This window comes from Chamaea fasciata, unplaced genomic scaffold (assembly GCF_029207755.1).
Source record: "Chamaea fasciata isolate MVZ Bird 193981 ecotype frontalis unplaced genomic scaffold, bChaFas1.0.hap1 SCAF_5, whole genome shotgun sequence".
Classification (NCBI taxonomy): Eukaryota; Metazoa; Chordata; class Aves; order Passeriformes; family Sylviidae; genus Chamaea; species Chamaea fasciata.
In genome coordinates this window covers 37,751,264-37,768,644 of record NW_027094090.1, presented here as the reverse complement: position 1 = coordinate 37,768,644, position 17,381 = coordinate 37,751,264, and the positions used below count along the sequence as shown (strand labels likewise).

General features: G+C 37.1%; 1 protein-coding gene across 1 annotated transcript in view; it reads right to left on the bottom strand.

The window, feature by feature from the left end:
* Positions 1-17,381, bottom strand: part of ZDHHC17 (zinc finger DHHC-type palmitoyltransferase 17) — a 66,835-nt gene that overhangs the window by 31,352 nt on the left and 18,102 nt on the right. Inside the window, exons 3-5 of the mRNA XM_066183289.1 lie at positions 9,795-9,917; positions 6,477-6,554; positions 4,930-5,074 (exon numbers count right to left, since the gene is read on the bottom strand). Coding sequence (XP_066039386.1) covers positions 4,930-5,074; positions 6,477-6,554; positions 9,795-9,917 — 346 coding nt within the window. The remainder of the gene's footprint in view (positions 1-4,929; positions 5,075-6,476; positions 6,555-9,794; positions 9,918-17,381) is intronic.

Here is a 17,381-nt window from a genome sequence, read left to right as displayed (position 1 = left end):
CTGAGTTTTTACTCTGTTGCTTAATTAAAAACAAAAGGAAATTTTAAAAATACAGTCGATGGAGGAGAACAGTTACTTGATTTACTTGCTTGTTTGTTCAGAAGAGTTACATGGTTTGAGACCAGGATCCAACTCTGTTTACCTACAGTACTTGAATGGGTTAGATCCTTTTGAGCCTACCAGGACCATGCAAGTGCTGGCATTGCCTTTAACCCCCTCTGGTTGAAATCAGGAAGGCAATTAGAATCACAGCGCAATCTCAAGTTCATTCATCCTTGAGAAGCATGACTGATTCACAGCTCATAGAGTACTTGGAGGATTGTACAAATTACTGCAACAACTCCTTCATCTTTAGACTTCTTATAGGAAAGCATCTCTTTGCGACAGTAGCAACGTGTTTGGATGTAAGCAGAACAATTCCTTCAATGATTCCACCCGACAAATCCAAACTACACTTTGCACACTAGGTGACACTCAGCTAAAAGAAAAAACCTAAACCCATGAGGTCCAGAGAATTCCCTGAACATAAGTTACCTAGGCAGGTCACAGATACTACTCATATTAAGCTACCATGTTGGCTGAGGCAGATACCTTTTCAAAGGAGAAACGGAGAGGCAAAGCAGCTAAGATTGACTTGCACACTGTTGTAGAGATGTAACAAAGATGTAGCTGTGGATAGCAGACACACGCTCTAACAAACCTCTCATCAAAAGTTCCTTGTTATTTCTCCAGATCATTACTATAGCCACAGATCAAGTGACAGGTTTGAGAAAGGAAGCTCTGTTCCTGCTTTTTACCAAAGAGAGGGCTGAGGCAAAAAAGTAAACCTTCAGCAACCAGTTCATATTAAGAGACTGTTCTTCCATTCTGCTGTGTCCCAACAGGTACTTTAGTATTACTTCCTTGTTTAATTCTCAGTGCTCATGGAAGGGTGTACCTGTGCTGTTAGGACATGATGCAACCACTGCAAGAACCAAAGATTCCAACAATAAGTGATGCAATGATCAAAAATTGCACATACTGCTGCTCTCTGCATGTGGTTCAAGTGTGAATTCTGTGGACCACAAATGGCAAAATTTCTTCTTGTTTTTTAAGTACAACAACTCTGGTTCTGAAAAAGCTTTGCACATGCAAAGATAACCAGACTTAATCCTAGGACACTAATACAAGATTGTACAAAAAGCTTCTAGAATCAAAAATACTAGGGAGAAAGAGATTTCTGCGTGAAAAGGAGTTGCAGCAACTCTTCTGCTGCTTAATACTACTTTCTGAAAGCACGACTTGACAAGAAAGGATTCTGAAGAGCAGCTGGAGATAGGAGCAGCATTAGGCTTACCAGGACATTTAACAAACAATCATCAAACCTGTACTGCGATACAATACAGCCTTTCTAGAAGCACACACTGCACCAAGAGATCCCACTCAGAAAGTGGGATTTATTAAATCACACAGAAAGAAACCAGGAGTTTGATCCTCCTTAGAACCATTACTGCTTATTTCACAAAATATAGACCTTCATAAGAAAGACCCATCACATCCTTGTCCAGAATCCTATTTTCCATAAGGAAAAGATTCCTTTCACATAACCTGTTGCCCAGAGAAAGGAAAAAAGTCTTTAAAAGCATATAGTAAAGAAGATTTATCAGTAAGGCTGATGTAAGTCTAACAGTATTTCTTGATTTAGAAAAGACATGCTAGTTACTGACTAGAAGCAGAGATTTTGTAAGATTCCCATGGAATGGAGCACAGACCAACAAGGAAGATAGCACACAGAACTAAACCTACCTCATTCCTTCAAACAAAAGCTCTGTTCTGAATACACTAGTCCATCAGACACACAGTCAGTCTTGACAATCATATGAAAGAACACAACTGGACTTTAAATTTTCCAAGTAATGTGCTCCGAGTTGGTCTAGGAAATAAAACACTTGGTTCAGTGTATTAACGCTGCCCTGAGCTTGGTGGAGAGAAGGAGCCTCAGTGGCAACTGAGGTGACAATGCTTAAGAGCACTGGTCATGAATCACAGCACTGAAGTAACCAAGGCTGCTGGTACCACTCTGGCATCTACCAGGCTAGATGCCACGTACTTCTAGGCCATAGCTTAGCAGGTGACCCTACATAGCTCGAGACGCTAGTTAACATACAAAATTGCAACTCTAAGAATAAAAAATCATGTACTTGATGAGTGCTAGTTAAACTATGAAAGTGATAATTGAACTGTGAGTGTGAAATAGTTGAATTGTAATTTTAGAACTAGAATATTTGTTACATATTACCCTACAAGCAGCTTTACAGTCACTCACTATCTGTGATTAAGTTACCTCACACATGCACAGGATGATAATGCATTCTTCAACCATTTGTATACCACATCGATATCTTAACTTATTCCAGGTGAATGTTTGTGCATGCAAAGTCCTGATATGCCTCTGGCATTTTAAGTAGTGCAAGCAAAATATCAAGCAGTCAAATTGTACATTGAACATTTTTAAGTGCCTTCAAGTTTTCAGTTTTTCTTTCTCACTTTTTTTTAAATAAAGATCTTACCTAAACTTGAACCATGCTACAGATTCTGTTATTTGATTTCTGATTATATCATATACTTGTACCAGGCTTGATTTTGACCCAGGCAACCTACTGACACAAACAATATTTTCAAATTCTGATACAGCCAGCAATCAGTCTAAACAAAAAGCAACTTCTACCACTCCTGCCTCTTGGCTGAGTAGTACTGGCTGGCATGAAAATGGGTTCACTTCCAATCAAAGCCAGAAGCCATCTGACTAACAGTTCTTCCCCTTCACCACACTCCAGAAGTTGGAGGGCTGAACTCAAGTCTCAGATTGCAAATTTTACCATTGGCTGCTGCAGCCCAGAAGAAAGTGAAACAGCAACACTGAAGTTGGGTTCCAGTTCTGTCTCAAAAATGGACAAGGTAGCAATTAGGAGCGATTTCTTAATCCACCTGGCAGTCCTGTATTCAGTTATGAAAGGTGGCTTTTCTTTGACCACACTCATCCACAAAGGCATCAGGATCTGAACTAACACAGCACAACAGCCTACACTGAAACCTTATTTTGACATTTATTTTGCTGTCACTTGCCACACAAGTACTAGAATTAGGTTCAGGGAGCTAGCCTACTCTTTGGATAACCTGGTCTCTGTAAAGACAAAAGCAAACTAAGTTGCAGCACGTAGGGTAAGCCCATAGAAGCAAAAGCAATTCAAATTTCCAAATCTCAGCACGACAAAGAAGGTGGGAGAAGAAATAAAGGGAAGAGATTGAAGACCTGAGTACTAAGTAAAGGAAAATTAAAAAATAGAATCATGTATCTCCCATAGCTTCTAGATAAACTTTATAGTTTCTGTAGCTGTATGTAATATAGCTAGGGAACTAACATTTTAGGGATTGTTATAATAATGCTATTGATATTACTAGACTTTAAACATACAAATCAATACCTAATTTTTAAAGTTGAACTTTCTGAAGCACTGTGAAAAATCACTGTTAAACTTAATTTGAATTTATATCACAGAAAGAATACCAAAATCATGGTTGAAAATATTTGAGGAATTTAATAAAATCAGTGTTTTAAAAACTATTGAAAAGAGCTGTTTTCAAACTAACAAGTTTGAAACTTTAAGGCAATTCTAGTGTCTCCGTGTATGCACTGATGTAAGGACATACAGCGTCTTTTGGATTGAAGTATTATATGTTCAAATAAACAGGACAAATCTGTATATAAACATAAAGACAAACACAGGGAGACTTCATAATCACAGTAGAAGAGTTTAAAGACTATTAGTACTTTATTAATGCTATGCTCCAAACAAGTTCACACTTGCATAATATCAGCAAGATTTTTTCGGTAACATAAAACCCACATATAATCAATTATAAATAATTTGAGAAGGAAACACAAAACTTGCTCCTCATAAATACACATTCCTCTCCACTCATTATTTCTTATAAAACAGCAATCATACAAAATAGGACCAGACTCTTCTTTTGCCTAGTTTACTCTTTATCATACAGTAAGTACTGTTTTACCAAACAGATACAAACGGAATACTGCCTGGAGCAATAGTTTGGGGGTTTTCACATGTACAGGTAAAAGTAATTTTCTGTAGCAAATTTAGTATTTGTTTTACAGAGATCAAATTCACTGATTTCATATTCTACATGACTCACTGGATTGTACTTCACTTGGTATTTGAAAGAATAAGCAGAATATAGAAGTGGGAACGGCATTAGTAGTACTGTCACAGGAGGAGGGCTTTGACTTTTCTATATGGTTTATACAGTAATTACAATTTGTGCTTCAGGCACATGCCTGTGGGTGAGTAAATCTACAAATTACAGTGCAGGGTGTGTAGCAAACAGGATCAAGTTTTTGAGCAGACAGAACAACAGATGGGACAAAAAAAGAACAGTAATGAATACACATTATATACACACTTTATAGATCTAGCAGTAATATAAGGGGCTAGCAAGAAGGTTTGGGGTTGTTTCATTTTCTATTTACACATGGAAGCAATTATGAACAGCAATAAATTAAAAGTTGTTAACTGATGTGTCACTAGATTTTTTTTTATCCATGTATAACTGATGATTCTATGAAGAATTCTACACCACTTGCTACCATTGTCACAGTCACATTTACAGATTAAATTAATTATAAGAATTAGGATTTCTATATACTACATTAGACAGGTACGAACTAAAGCCAAAGTACTCAGACAACTGTTGCAGGAAATTAATAGGTGGCACATCAACGCTGTAGTCTACAAAAAAGGACATGGAATTATTTTTATATTTATTCAAGCAAATACTTTCTATTTCCCTAATGACAGGTGTAAGTTTCAAATGTGTTCCTACTCTAAATCTCAGTAGAATCTTTTAAATATGGTATTACTTAAAATTTACCTGTCCCTTTGCTATGAGGTAAGCAACAATCGAAGTATGTCCAAACTGGGCAGCCAAATGAATACAGCTACATCCTTCTCCATCAATTAGCGACGGATCTGCCCCATATTTCATCAGCTGTACAACCATGGATAAGTGACCCTGTCTAAATGTAACAAAACACAAAAAACAAACAACTGGATAACTATATGCAGGAAAACTAATAAAATTTGAATAATGAAATACAACAAGTATGTTTAGCAGTTAATTACACTAACTCCCACACTTTAACTCATACTTTAAAAACAGCAACTGCCATGATCTGATTCTCCAAGTGAGTAAGCAAAGTCATTCATATGAGAAATTCTATGCATACAGTGCACTCCTCACATGCAATTTGCTTAATTGTACTGCATAGCAAAAAAAGACAGTCAACAAACAAAACAAAAAAAAAAAAACCAACCAAACAAAACAAAACAAAAAAAAAAACCACAAGCTATAGTTGAGAAATCTAGTCTACTGTGACTTGTCGCAAACCATGTATGAAAACTGCTACTTTAAGAGATGTCAAACTGGCTAGATACTCATTTTTTTGTGGGGCTTAAAAACTGCAGTAAAACAAAAATAAAGGAAAAAAAGGAAAACTGAAGGTCTACATTTCCTCCACACTGTCTTAAAAGCTTATGCATCTTTTTGGCATATCGAGCAGAGGCACTTCCTTCTTTCAGATACAGTGTTTAAGTGTCAGTACACAGTTTCTGACATGAGCAAAAGACCTTCTCAATTTTGCAGAAGCCACTTCGTGCAATGTTTCACAGCACTGATTACAGATATGAATGAACACCAGGAAATTTAGTCAAGATTTTGTGCTATTAACACAGAATCAAAGACTGTGTTCTGTACCAAAAAGAAATATAGAAGCTAAAATCCTTAATATAGGCTAACAAGCAAGTCTTCACCTTTAGCAAACAGATTATTTTGATACATTACATCTTCTAAAAGCTAGTTTTCCAAGTCTCCTTTAGCCATTTATAGTTAAAAATATTAATATGGACAGTTTCTTTCCCACCTATTTCTAGGTGGTTGTCTGAAGGAACAACTACTGCTTGAAGGCTGCCTTCAATTTTTCCAGCCATTTATCATTCTCTGACCATCTTCTACATACACAACCTGATTTAAAGTACATCTTTCAAAAAAACCCACATATGAAATAAAACACCACAAGGACAATGTCACACAAAATCATCCCAAGATCCATCTGCAAAAGTGCCACTGAACTTCAGATGACTTGACAAAAATAACATCTCAGAAGTAAGAATAAGGTAAGTTGCTTATACTTTACTTGTCTTCCTGTTGTACCAATCCTCTGTATTTCCTCTGCATCAGAGAAGGCCATATGCTGAAAGCTTCTTTAGTTCAGACACAGCACATTACAGAGAGCCCAGTTATCACAGACTGAATTAATTCTAGTACAAAGTATTCCCATAAAATACAACCATTTCATAAAACTATCAGTACTCCAGGTTAAGCAAACAAACAGAAGAAAATTTCAGAAGACTTTTTCCTACCTTGTTGCCCAGTGAAGTGGGGTAGAATTTAAATCTCCTCCAAGCTGATCAACAATAGCACCTTTTGATATATAGTATCTGGAATAACAGAAATAGTAAACATTATTGTTTGTTTTGTTTAAATAGAAAGGACACAAGCCAGCATGTCTGATATTATGCAAAAAAGGCAGTTAGAGAACAGAAGACAAGAACCTTTTCTTGCCTTCATATAATCTTCCTTTTCAGAGGTCATGCACATACTTTCAATTTTCTTGCATTTCTGACATGGGTTAGGAGACTAGAGATGCCTCCTACTGTGTTTTAAACATTATGCTATTTCCTAATTTTATTCTAAGTAAAACAGAATAATTACTATATACAGTAGTACAAACTGTGCTACCACAGAAGTATTTAGAAAGCTATTCTTAAATATATTCTTAATTATTGCATTAAATAGAATTCTGAATTACTGGGAAAAATTATGGCGCTAGAAGACTTATTGTTAGAGAATTTTGGCTAAATAGTGAAATTATATACCATTAGACTTGCAGCTTATATCATCACTGGAATAACCCTGCTGAAGTCATTGATCCCAGAGATCACACTTCAGTTATACATTTAGTGAAGGACTGAGTTTTTTACATACTTTTCAACTGCCATTAATCAGAGTACAAAAATGATCTGAGTATTTAAAAAATATTTCTAGATTATGGGATAGAAATTATTTTCCTCTGAAGAACATTTATAAAAAGATGAGCTATCTGTAAGAAAAAAAGAAGCTACCTATTTTTAACTGCAACAATTCATATCCACAGTGACTTGTAATGTTTCTGTGAACTGTTTTCATTGCTGTTTTATCTGGGACACTGAACTGCAAATAATACTTTTCCTTTGTGAAAAAAAATGCATGTTTTAGAAAGAAATAACGTTTTCAAATACAGGCCTTCCCATAAGGCCTCTAGTTTTTCATTCACCACTGTCTAACCTTTGAAAAGTACTACCTAGCTATAGATTTGTAAGTGTCTGCACATTTCAAGTACCTGTGCCTACAGAATTCTCCCTTTGAAAATACATGTCAGGAATATATGAACAATGCTCTCCCACCCACATGAGCTGCCCCTTCAAATCCTCACCATTGAATTTCTGGCATCTCAAACTCCACTAAGTGCTTCAAGCCATGGCAAGAAGAAAGCCAACAAACAGAACAACTTGAAAAACATTTTAGTAACTACCTTCATTTTCTAGAGTGCTCACTGATTTAGAGAATGGAATTTCAAAACCAGCCCTTTTAGGAACCTTTAGGAACAGAAACTGAAAAGTGCATGTCAGACTAAAAACATCTAAAGAAAAAGTTTTTATACAGTTGCTTTAGAGCCATCAGATACAAGATTTGCAAAAGTAAAAAAAAAAAAAAAAACAACAGCATGAAAGACAAACAAGATCTGCTCTGATTGATGCAGGACAGACCACTCTACTGGTCTCCAACACTAGAAGAACAAAACTTCAACATCCTTCTGCAGAAGTTAATTTTTTTTTATTTCTCCACGAGAAAAACCAAAGATTTTGTGAAAGTCTTGGTCCCACCTAGGTGAAAACACAAAGCACATTACATGGTAAAGAAACAAAGTAATTTTATTACAGTGAAGTATCAGCTACTAACTGAGGAGCTATTCATTCCCCCTTGGGAAGGAGCTCCAAAGGAAATCTTGTCTAGATAAAAAGACAGCACAGAGAAATCCACAGTTAAAGCTTGGATTCATCTCTCTGATGTGACAGCCACTCATGGGGAGGTGAACACTAAACAGATTGTCTTCATTCAAACACTGGTCCTTGCAGAAAGGCAGAATACGTTGATTTTACTGACAGCAGAACTGCTTACTGGTTAGTAGGTTTTATTTAGAAGGAAGAACATGCAGTTTGACAACTGGGAAAAGAGAAGGCGACAATCTATCTCTTGCCAGATGGTGCATTGAAATAACATTTTATGTTTCTTTAAGGGTGTTTTTAGACTTCGTTGAGATTTATCACCGCATTTCAGTTCAGTATACAGAAATGGTAAGATTTTTCTGCAAAACCAGACTGAGAACCTTACCTCCTTGTCTAAGCAGATCTTGCAGAAGGAAATTTGTGCTAGGAGAGAAGGACCCCAAAGAAAGAACTGGGCAATCCCACTCTCAGTGAGTCATCTAAGTTTCCACTAGAAGATGCCAGGCATGCAAGTCCTATTTAAGCAAACTACTTACACTCAAAGCAAGCAAATCTCATAAGAGGTCGCCTTAAGAAGAAAATACTTCCACTGATCTCCACATTAGGATCACTAAGTCTTTAGCAGGCACTTGAAAACTACCTCAGCTTGCATTCAGCGCTTGAGGAATCAAAGGCCATCCAGTCACTGTTATTAGAAGAAGGAAAAGTAGAAGGGAAATCCTTGTCTGAAGAAAGCTTGACACAGGGGATGGGGAAATGTAGGAAGTAACTGCAGAGATGTAAGGCTATTTTTTGCATTTTTACAAAACTGAGTTGAAGAGATAGCAATAGATCAGTGTCATGATGAAAACAGAATAGTGGTGCAGACACTAATCCCTGCTTCTACAGAAGTATGAAAAGGTTCTGTAGTTTTCCTTAGGAATGAGTTTCACCGTTACCTACACCGAATCTCAAGTCCACAATAGATGGGATGAAGAAATGATAAAAGTAAGAGAAGTCTAATTCCAAGCCTGCACTCCTCACAGACAAGCTGCTAAGCTATTTCACTGGAAAGAATTTACATAGGCAACACCCACTAAGCAAGACACTGAGATCCAGTATCACAACAGCAGACAACTTTATCTCTGTAGTACCAAGTTTAATGGCCAACATATTAATGAAATTATCCACTGCACATAATGGGGAAATTGAGAACACTTGGGGAAAGATGTGATAGGCTTGAACAAAAAGAAAAAACACTAAATAATTTAATTCTGAGGAAATAAAATTAACTAGTGCCTTGCAAAAAGAGAGTGAGAGAGCACACAATAAGGTATTATGAACAAAAATAAATCAAGATCCCCTAAAGACAGAGGAATCTGAAGTGGAAGAACTGCATCAAGAGAAGGGAATTTTATATACAGTTAGGAAACATCAGTAGTTACATGCACTTTAGTAAAAAGCAGGAAGAAAATGCAGTGCTGTATGTCACAGTGGTAGAGATGCATTAATGGACAAGAGCTTTGAGATACTGTCAAGGAAAAAAAGACAAATTAGACACATTAAATTTAAAGATTCAGTTGTCATAAAAAAAGAAATCAGCATTTTTAAGGACATAATTAATTTTTGCTTAACTTAAAGTGTAATACATACTTCACCAGATCTATCCTGTTGTTGATTGCAGCCCAGTGGAGAAGCGTTACATTTTCCTTGTCTGGTTGTCGAACATCATAACCAGCTTCCACCAACTCTCTACATCGTTCGTATATTCCATACCTTGAAGAATAAAGTAAGATTTGTCAAAATGCTTACCTTAGATTAAAAAGCATTCAGCAAACACCACACTTTTGGTCACAATACAAAATCTTCAACAGAAGAGAAATGAAGAAGAAACTTTACTTTCCTTTTCTATATGATTACAAATGTGTCGCAGCAAGAAGCTTCCACTGGCAGAAGTTACATTAAACAAATCAAGATATTACAGAAAACTGTTTTCCACAGAAAGCTTTACTGCAGAGCAAGTATCTACCAGGAGTATTTATCTACCAGTAGTATACTAAATGTAAGTAACTCTTCAGTTTCCAGAGACTCCACCACCTTTGTTCCTCCCACTTTGGTTTGCCTTCCTTTCCAGCTTTTGAAGAGCAAATAAAACTTAGTCAGCTGACTTGACAGTATCTTCCTAAAATTGAGAAGATCATCAAGCCAGTTACAAAACTATTGCAGCTCAAGTATTTCCCATTCTTCTTCTCAAGACAACAAATAGCAATCTTTCTGATACAAGTTAATATAATTTCCTTTTTTAGGGCACTTTGAAATTCTGTACATTATTATGAAATTAATTATTTTATTAAAGAGAACTATTAAATGTGATGTACAGACATTTTAAAAAAATTCTGCATATATTCGAAAGCTGAAACAAATCAGGAAGCATAAACATCACTTAGGCATTTAATGTAGGAGTAACTCCAACATAAAATAATTTTTGCCTTCATATTTACACTGTTTTACCACCTATTTTTAGTGTCAAAAATGCAATGCAAAAAAAGCAAATAAAGATTACATTTCAAAAACCTGTACATCCCATAGGGATTTCTTAAGTCTCAAGGAGGAGAATGTGGCAACGCCTTGAAATCAAGGTCAATGCCTTGGGATATCTGACTTCTGCTACAACAGAATTTTAACAGCCTCTCAAAGTTGGGACTTAGTTAAGTTTTTCATATGCTGCTTCTATGTTCTACTTTCTGCAGAAGAGACAGCCTTGGGAAAGGCTCTTCTCTTCCACTTGATCAGCTTGCGTAACTGATGAGACCTTCTTCCTAAAGTAGTTACCATTCTTACTTTTTCTTTCAGGTATTTGAATGGAACCTCAATCTGCATGGTGCTCCCATAATGAACATCAAATGACTCAAGCCAACAAAACTCAGGAATGCTTTCTAAGCCTATCACAGATTTGAAGCACAGAAATTAGTTGGACACTATTAAAAAAGCACTAGACATAACAGCCCACCTAGATCATGTCGTTTTCAATTTCTTAGGAAAAAGACTATTGCATGCAGTATATATCAAGTGGTAACGCACTGGTAAAATGTGGTCCTTCAAACTGAGTAAAAAAGCAGCAGCCATGAACAATTGTGACAACAAAGCTTTTCTCTTAATACATTGGGGCAGATGGAAATAAGATGTTTGGGTTATGATGACTTAAAAATATGCCACCAGCTAGACAAGATACACATACTCAGACAAACATAACTGCCAGGAAAACTGGTAAGGTCCGAAGCCAATGCAGCCTTGAAGCACACCACCCACCAAGTCCTAGTTTAGATCATTAGTGTGGCCTGATGAGTGCCTGCTCAAATGGCTTAACACATACACACCATTCCTGACTTCTCATATCAGCTGGAAGGGCCACTGAAACAGGTTAGGACTACAAAAGGCAGGTCAGGCAAGAACAAGGAGTCAAGAGAAAGAAGGAGAGAGGGGGAAAGACAGACTTCTGAAACCAGGCCAGCAAATTCTGATCTTCCTACAGTACAATATCACACTGCCATATCACAGTGTCTGAAGGCAGCCTGGAAAATTATTCATATAGAATGGCAATGCAACCATTTGTTGACAAGCTGTTCTGCTCCAGTCAGCTGTTATGACACTCCTTCCAGCTGGAGATAGCCTGCTGCTTTCACTTAAACTACAAAATGAAACCACAATGTAAGAAATAATTCACCTAAGCCCTGCTATCAGGTTTAACAGTCACCAGCTTAAAAAAGTGTAATGTCTAAGGGTGAATTTAGCTGACTCTCATCCTGCTTAAGTAAGCAGTACAAAACAAGTAAAAATTTTTTAAATAAAATATTCTAAGTTATTGGAAAGATACAAAGAACATAAGGATACAACAATGTTACCTTCCTATGAAATGCAAGAGGCAATCACATAAAGCTTTCATGCAATGGATTAGGATTTTCCTTACATGTATTTGTTTTGGGTGACATTAAGTTACTCTTCTTCAGAGTGGCTCCTAGGAGGCTATGTTTAGAATTTGGGAGCAAAACAGCGTTGATTAACACATCAATATTTTAGCTATTGCTGAGCAGCAGCTAAAATGGGAAACCTATTTAGCTAAACCTACACTGGGTCAAGACCTTTGCTGCTCCTCATGCTGTCCTGCCAGTGAGCAGGCTGGGGGTACACAAGAAATTGGGTAGGGACACAGCTGGAACAGCTGATGCCAACTGACCAAAGAGGTATTCATGGCAGTGAGCTCAGAATAAAAGCTGAGGACAAAAGAGGCACATCTAGAGTGAAGGTGCTTGTCCTACCAAGTAACCATTACAATGACATGGCTGAACACCCACCTGCCCATGGTAACTGGTGAATGAATTCCTTTTTTTTGCTTTGCTTGTGTGTGCAGCTTTTGCTTTAGCTATTAAACTTTGTTTAAATTTTGGTCAATTTCTCCATCCCAGCAGAGGGATGCAAGAGAGCAGCTACACGGGGCTCAGCTGCCCAGCAGTTAAACCACTACATCACTATTGGCCAGCTATGGCAAACTGCACATATGCTTTAAGATGAGTGTCCGATCAAGTTGGCAACACAACACAAAATGAACCTCCTTGAAAGTAACCTTTGATTGCTCCCCAAGTCTTTGTTAGACCACGCTGCCAAGACAGATGTAACCAAGAAGCACCGTTGCAGTCTCAGGGAATGGGTGAAGAGGGGTGATTATTCTTTGGGGTTTTTTTGTGGGGAGCAGGTTGGAGGGGTTATTTGTCAGGTTACTCAATAAAAAGCAAAACTCCAGTCTTAGAGAGAATGTGATGCTACTTTCTGAAGGAACTTGGCTTAAGGAAAGCTGTCACAAGTGACCCTGTAGCCTGTTGAGGCAGAATGCTGTTACCCGTTCCCACAGAATGCTCCAATTAGGCTCCACTGATGTTCACAAGTACCTCCTTCCAGAATTCACCTGTGCATTGCAGTGAGGCCCTGGGCAAAGACTGCTGGCATGGCTTCAGATACAAGAAGGAATAGTAGGAATAGATTCCTTCTTTTGGGCTTAGCATCACAGTCTTCCCATTCTTCCCAGTAGAAGGCAATCTGCAAGTCACAGTACATGGTACTACTTGGCCACAAAACAGAACATGAAATTCTGCAATACATCAGAACAGCCTTGACAGGAAAACAAGGCTCTTCCCAAAAGTGATACTGAAAATGAGGTATACAGCAATTTTTTAATTTAAGTCACCCTCAGTTTGTCTGTTCCTAGCAATTTACATCTGGTATTTTGAACTCAATCATAACTGTTTACTAGATGCAGCACACAAGGTAAAATTGTATGAATCTTCAATGTATTACATTCTCAGAAAAAAACTTTAAGGATCTTGACAGACTGAATTTGCCTGGCAAAAACGTTAGGAATTTACAACAATTTTCTCTTCTTCCTGGAAACAGCAGGCTCTCTACAATTAAATAAAACACAATCTGCTGCAGCTGTGGTTTCTTCAGCTCTGTCCCAGAAGTGTAGCATTTTTCTCTCACATACAACCCACAGTCTTGTTCCATCAATTTGCTGCAGCTGACTTCACCTTGCCTTCTCCAAAGGTTCATGACGTGCCATTAGGTTAGAAAATTACAAAGTCACCTATTTCAGACACTCAGCATAATCACGCTTGTAATGTTGTTATAAAGGGCTCTATGCCCTTCAAGAGTAATGGAGAGTAAGACTGAAATCCTCACAGGAGACTGATATATTAACCTAACAAATATTCAGCATTTGAGTGAATTCTACAGGGTGATGCTGTAAACATCAATATGGAGCATAATTAAAGCATATTGAGTTTGTCTTGTTCTGAAAGAAATGGAATTGGTCCAGGACAAAAATACCCTTGTGCAAGCTCATTTTGCTACCACAGTCTCTAAGTTATTTCATTAACTAACCTGTAACATTTTATTTGTCATCACAGGTTAAGGATATTCTGACCTTAATACTCTGAAAAACAGTACCCTACTGCCTTCGGCATTTTAAATATGAAATTCATTTTCTATTCTTTTATCGACAAACACAGACTCTTGAAAATAGACACTGTCAGCTTTGCAGCACGATTAACATTAAATTTGGCCACCATAATAGGAAGGAATCTCTCTACAATGAGCACATCACCATGCCAACAAAGACTAGGTAAACCAGGAGCTCACTCCCTCATCTTGCTATCATTGTAACTCAAGTCAAAGCTGTTTGAACTGGAAATGCAATTAACAGAAAAATGATCTTTTTTCTCTTTGGAAATCTCATTCCCATGAATAATGGTGGTAAATACTAACAAAGCCTTTAACACATTCTCAAGGTTTTTGTGTTAACAGTAGGACAGTTTTGTTTTCAACCGAAAAGGTTTAACTCAAGAGCTATTTAATAGACCACCATTAACAGCAGGGTTGAAAGAAAAGGACTTCAGCTCTTAATTACTGCTCCAAAGCCCTGAATCCTCTAGACAGTTGTGGCCATATTACTAATGTGGTTAAAAAAGTCCCACCCTTCCACAGGAAGGAATGTCAGGTACATTTCACTTTCAGCAATATAATCAACCCCATGGGCACTAATAATCAGGAATAATGGACATGAACCTGGGTCACAGTCTGTCCACTCTGTCCTGTGAGTAGCTCAGAAGAGTCAGGAGTAACTGTTCCTTTGGTGAACCCTCACCAATTTTAATTATTCCATATATACGCATTTTTATCAGTTACCCTATGACACTGATGAGAAATAAGTCATGAAAAAAAAGCATGTGTCCAACTATTTTTTTCCTTTGCGAGGTTCAACATGATTAATATTTTACGTTGCACTATTTCACAATGCACACAACTTCATTTTGAATGATCCCTTCAAATAAAACTTAAAAGAAAAGTTAATCTTGTGATAATGAAATCATAACACTTGAGCACAAGGAATCAATCTTCCAGATGTCACAAAGGCATTTATTAATACCATTAATGTTTAATACCCATGTTCATAATGGTCATTTAACTTACTTTCAACAAAGCTGGAATTTGATCAAACTCCCTACAAGCCAAAAGTGTCTGTTCACTCTCAACAGAACATCACAATGCAACAATTAATGTGTCTCAGATTTTGTTCTCCTAGTGACAGCCCATCACATGCTTCTCTACCTGAGAACTTTAGCTACTTCTCAGTTTCTCAGCTCAAAAGATTTAAAACAAAACAAGGGCAGCAACTTTGTCAAGTTAACACAGAATACTTCCCAAGACATCATATTAAAACTTACGACTGCTGCCTTCGATGACAGAGGGCTAAAGCCGCCAGACAATAGAAATAAACGTACCCAACGTATCACCATTAAATTTCACTTTTAAATCACTCGTGATGGTTTTGTTGTTTTGGTTTTTTTAGACAAGACTCCATTGCCTCCCTGGAGCTCCAGTGAGAACTCTGAATATCAGAGGGGAACAAAACCAAAGGCAAGCATGGATGAATTTTTTACTATTCCTCTGAAATTAGTTTTTCAAATACAGATGAGTGGCCTGCTTCTGCTTTCGGAAACACAGTGGAAACTTTCTATGAACCAAATAATTTTGCTCTAGCCAAATAAAAGATGGCAAAAAATTACACGCACGTTCTAACATCTGCAACATGAAAGTCCACAATAGTGCAACTTCTAAAGCTACCTAGATGCTCTTGGACATGTTTACAAAGTCAGTGAAAGTGTTCTTTGTATGAATAGGTACTAAAAGCAAACACTATGATTTTTACTCCAGCAAAAGTGCAAAATGAAAAAGAGACTATTTTTGATATAAAATCTGCTGAGGACCCCAGGTCTTTGTGAGAACTTATGAGAAGCATATTGGATAAAAAATACAAATACCAATAAACCCTTTTCAATGAGCCAAACCACTGTTTTCTATACAAAATCCTAATGTGATTATAAGAAGTTATTATATTTGTAGCTCGTACCGTATGAGCACGTTAATTTAATTTGTGTCTAATCTACAAATTAAGAGGATAAAGCACTGAAACAGTCCAGTAAGATATGAAACAACATACAAATACTTATGGAAGAATATGAGGAGTTTGCAAGCTCTTATTTTTCCTTGCTGAAAAACAAAATTGAGTGGAGTATTTTACTAACATTGTTTTATTTCTGTGTAATCTAGTGTCAATAAAAACATGTCAAAATAGAACTCTAAACTCAAACAGCATATAGGAAATATACGTGAGTTTTAAATGCTTTCATCCCATTTTTCCCACCATCATCTTTAAAGTTTAAGGAATTATGCTCTCAATTTTCACGTACGTTGGAAAAATAACATAACTAATTATTTTTTCCAGGAGAAACTGGACTTGGGAAAACAAAAAAAACCCTACCCAAACCAAGAGACTACAAATAATTCTTATTATATTTTGCTACGTCTTGCTTCAACTTACTGACCTGCTTGGGGGAAGAGTTCTAGGAGACTGACGAGTGGCCCCTTTTCTAAAAAAAAAAATTTGCAGCATCTTTCTTACATTTGCACTGAACTAAAAAGTAAGGAAAAATCAGCAGATACTTTAATCTCAATGAATATTAATATTTGAGGACAAAGGGCAGAACATAAGATCACCTATTTTTCCTACATGGATGTGATAGGTTACACTTCTAAAAATGCAAATAGCTACATCATTTTAGTAAAAAAGTATCTTTCCAACAACACTGAATTAATTGATCAGCAGCATTATTTCTTTTACTGCAAGTCCTATGATATTTGGTGGGTCTATTTTCTACCTTAAATTTCAGAGATATTTCCCTTTATGACAGACATCTTTTATAATATGGCCTTCAAAACCTAGTAAATGCTTAAATAAAGGTGTGTCAGAGGACACACCCTCAAGCTGCGCCAGGGGAAGGTTAGGCTGGATACTGAAAAAAATTCTTCACAGAAACAGTGGTTCAGCATTGGAATGGGCTGCACAGGGAGCTGGTTGAGGCACCATCACTGGAGGCGCTTAAAAAACACTTGATGAGGCACTCAGTGCCATGGTTTAGCTGATAAGGTAATGTTGGGTCAGAGGTTGGACTTGATCTCAAAGGTCTCTTCCAGCCTAGTTTATTCTATGATTTCTCCTTTGAGTCAGGGAAGTGCTTCCTGGATACCACAACTTGATTACGTTGACAGTCCCCCTTCCCTGCAACAATAACCATTAGGGCTACAATATAAAACTGCAGTCCTTGCGGTGAGATGTCAACTCATAGCTGT